Source organism: Humulus lupulus, chromosome 8 (genome assembly GCF_963169125.1).
Source record: "Humulus lupulus chromosome 8, drHumLupu1.1, whole genome shotgun sequence".
Lineage (NCBI taxonomy): Eukaryota > Viridiplantae > Streptophyta > Magnoliopsida > Rosales > Cannabaceae > Humulus > Humulus lupulus.
The window spans coordinates 19,900,854-19,910,291 of NC_084800.1; the positions used below are offsets into that span (position 1 = coordinate 19,900,854).

The following is a 9,438-nucleotide window of genomic DNA, read 5'->3' on the forward strand; positions in this document are numbered from 1 at the left end:
TTAAGTTTTTATGATTGTAATATACATTTTAAATAAATAAACAATATTATATATAAAAAATAACAAAAACATATTAAAAGAAAAATTAAATCAATATTCATGATATTATTCAAATGACTCCTCAATAATTGAAAAAGAAACGAGTTTATTCTTGATAGAAGATAAATGATATTCAAATTTTTTATTTAGTTACGCAGTCATACTATTTATACACACGACACTTATATATAATGTATTTATTATATAATATATATTATTATAATAATATTATTTTTATAACATTTGAATTTATATTAATATAATTATTAAATATTTAATTTTGTCTTAAATATTATTATAATAACAATATTTTATAATATTTGAATTTATATCACTATAATTATTAAATATCTAGTCTTGTATTATATATTATTATAATAATAATATTTTATAACATTTGAATCTATACTAATATAATTAATGAATATATAGTCTAGTATTAAATTTTATTATAATAAGAATAATTGGTGAAAATAATATTTTTTAAGTTATTTTGCATTCTGGCCTAGTTTTGATAATTTTTTGCAAAATGACATCTGTTTTAAATTTCGACTAGCTGTCTAAAAATTTTGTCCGGCTGTCTAGAGTGTCGGAGACTATTTTATTAAAAATTATTAAAATCAGGCTAGAGAATAAAATAACTTCAAAATATAGATCATTTTATCAAGAAACCGTTATAATAATGATATTTTATAATATTTGAATATATATTATCAAGTCCCTTACCTCAGAGGTGTTTGATCCAACGCACGAGACAATATTTTTTTTTAATATTCACACATTTTGATTTTTATGTATTAACCTGATGGAGCCAGTTTTGTAACCGGTTGGCATGCAATTCAATGAAGAATAATTTAGTTTAAAAATGAGTTTTTTCTTTTTAAAAGAAAAGTAAATCTAATTCAAACAGTTTTTTTTTGGTATTATTGTAAAATGTTATTTTGCTATTAGTATAATCTAAATCTCACATATTTAAATTTAATAAATATTATGAAATAAAACTAATAATCATAAAGTGTCACCTCACTCGTGTGCTGTTGGATACTTCTATTTTGAGCGAGAAGTTTGTATCAACATTGAATAAGTTTGTATCATTTTTTTCCGCACGCAAACAAAAAAAAAAAATTGTACCATTTTCATTGGGGGAGTTGTTAGTGAAGAGTTTGAGTAATATAAAATTTTGAACCCAGGTGTTATTCGATCACAATGGTAGCATATGGTGATGGATATGGATATGGTTTCTATTTTGAATGTCGGACATATTATATTTTAATTTTGTTGCTCGGTGACGTCCGCTGGGAGTGTCTGGACTGCTGAAGATGAGAATAGCAGAGCATGGAGGTATGGTGAGAAGGTTTCAGATTCGGAAAATACACTTAAATGACTGTTATTCGAGTGGGGTTTTTTTTTTTTGGTGTAGCGTACTCGCCTCGAACTAAGCCGTGTATTTATTTGTGGGGTTCCGGCAATGAGTTTTGTTTTCTATTAATTATTGTTTTGTTCTGACTTATTAAAAGAGGAAATATTTTAGTGATTTCCGAAAAAAAGTGATATAATGGAACGAGGTGTTTGATGATTATTTTTTTTACAAAAAACTTGTTTTTCCCTAGTTCTGGTGTTTGTCGTTGGAAAATTTTCTAAAATTGTGTTTGTGGTGGTGAGAGTGGACAGGTATTGCTTGATGATTAATGGTTTGTAATTGTATGCGAGAGGTTTAACACTAGTGCGTGCAGAGGTATGGTTGTATTAGAGCATGGAAAATGGAATTTAATATTTAAATTTGTGTCATATGCATTTTATTGTGTCAGTTTTGTCTAAAAAAATTAATTTCAGAACATGTTTGGATGGTGATTGCAAAGATTTTAAATAAACTATAATCTAATTGTTGTTGTACTTTGGTTACAGAAGTTAAGGAGAGTGGATTAGGACTTACTGAGAAGAAGGATTTCTATATTGGGGAGTTGTAGTGTGAGGTATTTTAGAAACCAAAGTTGAAGTAGTACAAATTTAAAAATTTGGACATATGGCAGTGTGAAAGTGTAAATGTTATTGTTTTTTGTTTCTTGAATTATAGGTTGTGTATTGATACAAACTTATTCTGTATTCAGTGAAATTTATAACTAAATGTGCTAAAGAAAAAATGAGTTTCATCTTGTAAGAATTTTCTTGTAGTATAAGAAAGATTAAAAATTCCATTTTATTTGTTTGTGGTAGGTAGTTGTGAATGGAGACATAATCTCATTTTAGGTTGATACTTGTTGAGTTTAGACATAATGATTAGGTAGTTTTTACATAATCTCATTTGCTGATACCAAAATGATTAGGTATAGTTTTGACTTAATCTCGTTTGTTGAGTTTCATCTCATTTTGTTAAGAAATTCAGTCCTAAGAAGCAAAAGTCTTGTCTTTTTCGGTTTTGCTTTTGGGGTATGGTGAATTGAGTATGAAACTCGAATATGTCATAGATAATAAGTTTATTAATTTGCTTTAAATAGTGGCGTTTATGTCTTTGGTTTCTGAACAAAAAAGAAAATGAGAGAATATACTGTATTATCTTTTCATTCACTTTTAAGTCTCTGCATTTACCTTTTTACTCCCACTGAAAAGCTCAGGGTTTATTATCTGAATTTGATTTTGATTTAATCCCATTATTGGAAATAACTTCTCTATTTGTAGTTATATATGTCTTTTAGTGGAGTGTGGTAGTGTTTTATGTGCTTTCAATTATTAACAATTTTTCACGTTTCTAATTTACTTTTGGAGTTTGGGCTTTCAATTCTAAAATGAATTTATATTATTTATTTTTTTATATAGATTGAATTTATGTGTTCTTATAGTGGAAAATAATATACACAATTTTTTTTGTCCAAAAAAGAAAAATGGGTCAGGTACGCAGGTAATCCTTAGTAGGACAAGACGGGTGTGGATCTTCTGTCTTGTGGGACTGGCCCACCTGCCCCATTTACATCCGTCTATCCTTGTGTACAATACAAATCAAGCAAGTGAGATGTTGCATCTTTGAACATCGATCCATGGCATTCGCATATTAACAGTATATTTAAGTCCCTCAAGTCATTTGAACAATCATGTAGATATTCAATATAAAAAATATTATAAGTGATTACAATCAGTTACAAAATTTCTCTTTTAATTACATAAATACGAATATCAAACTCTATTACTCATAGTCATAGACAATTATTCACTGAAATATAATGAAAAAATTAATCATTCAATATAATATTAGTTTATGATTGGTCCCTAAACTTTGAAATGTTCCTTTTTCTTCCTCTTCTGTCATTTAATGCAAGTGTTAAGAAAGATTAAAACAGAGCAAATTTTTATAAAGTTCAAGATCAACAGTTTAATTAATTTATTCCTCACAGTTGACTAAATTAGCTCATTTTTACACATGACAAGCGCGTAACTATTACTTCGAAGGACCAGCTTAGAAGTTGGAACAACAGTAGCAGAAGGAAGCTTTTGTTGATAAATATGTAGAGAAAAATAAACTCAGTATAGTATAATGTTTATTCGATTAGGCCAACAATATTTGGGGCAGTAATTGAGTAGTGTAAATCTCAGCCATAATTGAGGCGAAATATATCATTCTGCACAAAGAAATTTGCTTGCGCAATCGGAACCAAATGAAACATCTGCACCAATTAATAAAAGTACCATTTCAAAACTGAGTATTTTCTCCACCAAATCAATATATATTTGAAAATTAACATGCATGCAACAAGAGACGTAAGCTATATATATGTAGAAGTATATATAACCTGGTTGAATCTTAAGGAGTGTTCTTCCCCTACCAACTGGAGGCTGCCACTGACAAACACCACAATGCTACCGGCGGACGTGGACGACGGCTGCGAATCAATGGTGCTGATATCATGTCTGCATTTATCAAACGGTAACTGACTAAGCTTACAAGATATGTTATCAACGCCTAGTATCTTCTGCCCTTCAAAGTTCAGCATGGAGCTAGGCTGATAAAACGAAGAAACTGAAGCTCTATCGTTGTCGAAGAGGTGGTAGTACCGATCCACGAACAGCTTCCCCACCATTTCAACTTGTTCCTGATCCATCTTAATAACTATATTCTCTCTCTCTCTCTATGTTTATATTGGCCATCAATTTATGGAAACATGGAATTGCCAAAAGCTCTAAGATTACTTACGATTGTTCGACATGAAGTGACTACCATGCCCCTTGTTCGTTTTGACGATGATAAGAGGAGCCTGCACTTGAAATAAGGGGTACTGGTGTAATTTGGAAAGACAAATATGGGGGAATCGTCACTAAATAAGGCGTGGCCAAAACGCTTAGTTTGTGTGGTTGGTGAATCTTTTACAGAACCGAAAGTGAGGAATATATCCTTCTACAATGGACGATCATTCTTTCCTTAGGGGATACTTTATGCCTTCCCATTTAAAGGAACGTGGGTACAGAAGCTTGAAACTTTGGGAGTTCTCTCTTCTTCTTCTTTTTTTTCGTAGTAATTACAGATCCGTTAAGATCTTGGATACATGTAAACTAATATGACTAGAGCCTAGCCTAAATAAGACTAAACCATAACTGGAATCTGCGTAGTTGAATTTATTCACCTACCTTGCTTTCTCAGTTTAGAATCGTTGAAGATTTTTCTTTTGTCCCAAAGAACCAAGATTCGCTATATAGTTTAAAGGTTGTCTAAATTTACAATTACACTGAGTAGACGTAGGAAACTTCAGCCAAAGCTTCTTTTAAGGTAATAAAACAGGTTAAAAAGTGGAGAATATATCCATGAAAGAATAAAAGCCCCACCTTCGTAGAAATATCAATTTAAAACAAGAGCACTACATACCATTTCTGGCATTAGATTTCACTATTTTAACTTGAGCAGGAAAATCAGATTCTGTGGGGAAAGAAATGGAACTTATGGTCTATAAGTTTGGTTTTTGAAAGTGAGATTGGCTTGAATTAGAAAGTATATGAGAATACTATACATGAAAGAATAAATGAGTTGATTATTTACTAACAAAAGTTTAAAAGAAAATAAGTTGGATGTCGAAATTGTAATTTATTTTTACTATTGAAATTGAACCTGTGTTTTGAAAATTTCCTTTTTAGACCAAATATTTTGTAAAGCAGCTCAAGCTCTCAATTTTAATGAAAAAAAATTGAATTATTAATTTTGTTTTGTTTTTATTTTAAATTATTAATTTGTTAAATTATTTATAATTTTAGTCCATAAAACACTATGATAAACAAAATAGAGTTTAAGATTCTATTTGAACTATTTTACAAAATACAAAATCCAAAAAATCATTTGTAAAAATACCGGGTTCAAGACAAAACACAAGGTACATAAAATTTATTTAAGTTGTTGGATTAATTTTCCACTCTATTTCAATCCAATCCAATCCAATCCAATTTTCTAAGCGTGACAAAACTGAAAACTATTTTTCAAACATTCATCAAAATGCACGCATCTTTGTCCAGCTTGGACATTCTAGCATTCTCAAATGCGCATGGAGTTCATACAAATATAAAGAATAAAAGTTATTATATGGCATTGGTACACTGAAACATACCGCAAAATCATTATCCAAGTGCAGGATTATAGATCAAACAAATTACATTGGTACTCGAAGTAAGTTCTCAACCAGGCAAGTACATTTGTAATAAAAATCCTGAGTAGCACCAACAGAGTATTTCAATACCCATATGGCCACAAACTTTCCATGTAGAAAACACTAAACACTAGAAACACTCCTGTGGTTTTGAGAACATGTGCTGAATCGAAGTGCTTGTGTATAAACCAGAATAAAACAATTAAAGACCAATATTTTTTTGTCTCAAGAGATATGGATGTCACTCTCCCTAATCTTTTAAGTACCTTGCTATATGTTCTATTAATTGTCACGTAACCTATGGCCTGATTTATGAAGTATCATTCAATCCTTGGGGCAGAAAAAAGTAGCTGAAAAAATTTGTATGTTAGGAGGTATCCATAGTGATACAAAAAATGATATACTATGGAAAGCTTTTAATTTTAACTGGCAAATCTGCCCACGACTCAAGTGAAAGATATTGGTCTTGCATGGCCTTTTTAGTTAACCTAGCAAACAGAAACTGCTCCAAGGCCTACACAAATAGGGTACAATTTCCTATTTGGCTATTTTGTATCATAACTCTCATCAATATTTAACGGAAAAAAAAAAGAGTAATATAGTCAAAAATGCCTTTTCCTGTCTTAAGATGATAGCTAAGGCTTACATATCAGGATTCCTTTTCATACTTTAACAATAAATTTGAATGCATTAATATGATAAAATTCCAAGTATTTTTCAGCCGTCCTAACCAATTCAAGATCCTACTGCCAATGTCCTATAATCCAAAAAATCTCTATAACATATTTTGTAACAAAAAAGAAAATGTTCTCAGCAGCTCCAAATGATCCAAGAAAACTAAATAATAAATTGTCAAAAGCATAACGTTCCTGGAGACAATTAAATAATATAAGGTAGGCTGCAGTATTCTCAGAAGCTCCAAATAATGTCGGCAATCTCATGAAAATCATAAAAGTACGGAAGTCCAGACATTAATACTTAGACACACAGCATCTTATGAAGGAGCCATGAAATGCATTCCGAACACGATACTTGTAATATGTTTCGTAATCATAACATTTTACCTAATAATTAGGCCAACGAACCTCATTTTCAAGCATTGTCACATTGATGTTTAATTTTTATTTCTTACCATTATTTTCCTTTTCTCCTTACAAAAACTATCACTAATGAAAAACAGAGTACGCAACTAGGACATTTTTCTATCCTACTTAGCATGAAGCATGCTACTAGGAGGAAGGGTTCAACTAGGTAACCTCAATATTTTGTAAGAAAACATAAAAACTTAAAGTGCAACCTAAATTCAGAGCCAAATACAAAGTTAAGAGATGGTGTATGGGCCAATTTCAAACTAACCAAAGCTAACATCATACACACAAAACCAAAGGATTCAAGATCAAACTCCGAAGAAGTATTCTTAACACAATTTTCAAGTTTTAACCAAAAAGTAAATCTCTTCCAAGAAATATGAAGATACATAGTTTCTATAAGCAAGTACCATATCAAAATATCAAAAGTAAATACCAATTTATCCATTTTTCACTAAACCAAAACTATCACCTTCTTAGTAGTCCAAATTGAAATCACATCATTTCTGAGCTTACTGCCAACTCGAGGGCCAGAAAGCGTGAACTCCATAACCGGTCTTCCAGTTATCTAAGTAGACTACCTTCTTTACCGCCAAAAATGAAACGAAAAGTGCAACAAGCATAACCAAACGCTGCACCGTCGAATTCCGAACATGAACAAGACCGCGGGTAACCAAAGCCAGTAACACCCCCACAATGGTGTACAGAAACCCAACTGCAAACCCCTCTGCTCCAAGCTGCATCCCGGAGCCCTGATAGAAAAATATCAGCTTGCTTGGGTCGTTTCGGTCCGCCAAGAACATGGGCATCTTCCGAATTATGTTATGCATCGCTCCTGATACACTGAAGAAGTAAACAAAAACAGCGCCGGACAACCAAAGCTTTGGGTCGTGCAGCAGAGTCTTCCCACTGACAACCTTTTTCACAATAAACGGCAACCAAATCAGCCACGCGATAACGGCGAAAATCATCTGATTCCTGGAAAACATTGGCGGCCGATGGATCGGACCCACAACAAGCTTAGTCCTCGATTCGATGAATTCGGCCATGGATTCGGCCAATCGGGAGAAATCGCCCTGATCCATCTGGTCTGAGTCTTTGAGGCCGTGATTGGGCCCGATGAGCCTGATATGAGGAAGGGCATTGACGCCAAAGCTTGCGAAGGTATTCTGAGCCTCTTTAAACTCAATGTCGCAAAAGAAGATCTTGGCATGGGAAGGGGAAGATGAGTCTTGATTGTTGGTGATGAAGGAGGAGGCGACAATGGCGAACTCCTTGTGCAGGTCCTTGAGGTGGAGCTCCTGCTTGTCATGGAGCTGTGTGGCGTCGAAGAAGAGGAGGAGCGAGTACGGTCTTGGGGTTTTGACGGATGTGAGGAAGCGAGAGACTGAGTGATCGTCGAGGTGGATCACCCCCGATTTAGATCGGGATTGCAGGTCTAGGAGCTCCGAAATTCGATCGCTGCCAGAGTCGGAGGCTACATTGTAGGTCACTGAAGAAAAGAGAACGACGAAAAGGGAAAAATGGGTTAGGGTTAGGGTTCGAAATGAAGTCATTGTGGATTTGGGGCAAATCGATTGAGGAGTAAAAATCTGGGGTTTTGTTCTTTCTTTTTTTTTAGTCTTCGTAACTGGTAAGGGAACAAGGAGGAGTTGACCCGTGACTTCTGTTAGATTAGACGGAAAGACGACTTCTTAACCTATTGTCGTTTGTTCTGACTCTTGCCGTTTTAAATAAATATGTCGTTTTGTAATTATATTATCGGTTCATTATTTGTTGTCATTTTTAAATATTGTCGTTTTAAAAAAATAGTGTCGGTTTTTGACTTGTCGTTTTTTAAAAATTACTGACCTGGTTATATTTGTTGTCGTTGTACGAAAATATTGTCGTTTTTTTATTTTTTGTCGTTTTAGACATAAAGTCGTTTTTCACAATCCTATCGTTTTTTCGGACATATTGTGGGTTTTTAACACTGATGTCGTTTTAGACATATTTTATAACAATATCAAAATTTTAAAACTTTATTGCTGTTTATTATTGTCGTCAGCTCTTAACTTGGACTGAAATCTGACAAAAAGAAAAACAAAAGTTTAAATAGATTCTCTCATATTTTGGTGTTGTTGAACCAAAGTTATAGCCAATTTCATATTATAATAATTAATAATTATTAGTTGAGTGTTTACCCTACAAATTGTCATATTGATTTAAGCTTTTTTTAAAGAACTATACTTATCAACGTTAAAACAATGAAGTACATACAAATCAAGCAAGTGAGATACTGCATCTTTGAACATCCATGACATTTACATATCAACAGTATTATTGGTCTCTCAGGCTATTGAACAAGCATTTAAATATTTGATGCAAAAAAATTATAAAATTAACCTCTCTTTTACTTAAATACGATCGAATATCGAACTCTAATACGTTGCTTCATCTGGCTTAAGTCCAATCTTCAACATCTCATTATGAAGTTTCATGACTTTCGTATGCTCATTTAAAAAAGAATTCCCCTAAACCATGACTGCTATTCCATTCTCCTTACCACAACTACGCCATTAAGGAGTACATTATAAGCTGTTACATCCAAACTAAGGTTCAATTTTTTCATCTTATCATGAAATTTGACAGTTGACTCTATCTATTTGCTGAGAGCAACAAGATAATGATTCGTTCAAAAGTCCTTTGTCCAA

The 9,438-nt window shown here is 32.6% G+C and overlaps 2 protein-coding genes across 2 annotated transcripts; both read right to left on the bottom strand.

Annotated features, from left to right (window-relative positions):
- Positions 1 to 3,352: 3,352 nt before the first annotated feature.
- Positions 3,353 to 4,296, bottom strand: LOC133795592 (nuclear transport factor 2B). The gene is made up of 2 exons (XM_062233046.1): positions 3,822 to 4,296; positions 3,353 to 3,695 (listed from the first exon to the last, which is right to left on the bottom strand). The coding sequence occupies exons 1-2, from the start codon at positions 4,128 to 4,130 to the stop codon at positions 3,621 to 3,623; spliced, it is 384 nt and encodes a 127-aa protein (XP_062089030.1). The 5' UTR covers positions 4,131 to 4,296; the 3' UTR covers positions 3,353 to 3,620.
- Positions 4,297 to 7,046: 2,750 nt separating this feature from the next.
- LOC133795595 (probable dolichyl-diphosphooligosaccharide--protein glycosyltransferase subunit 3B) lies at positions 7,047 to 8,381 on the bottom strand. Its single transcript, XM_062233049.1, has one exon. The coding sequence runs from the start codon at positions 8,299 to 8,301 to the stop codon at positions 7,258 to 7,260; it is 1,044 nt and encodes a 347-aa protein (XP_062089033.1). The 5' UTR covers positions 8,302 to 8,381; the 3' UTR covers positions 7,047 to 7,257.
- Between the last annotated feature and the right edge of the window lie 1,057 nt (positions 8,382 to 9,438).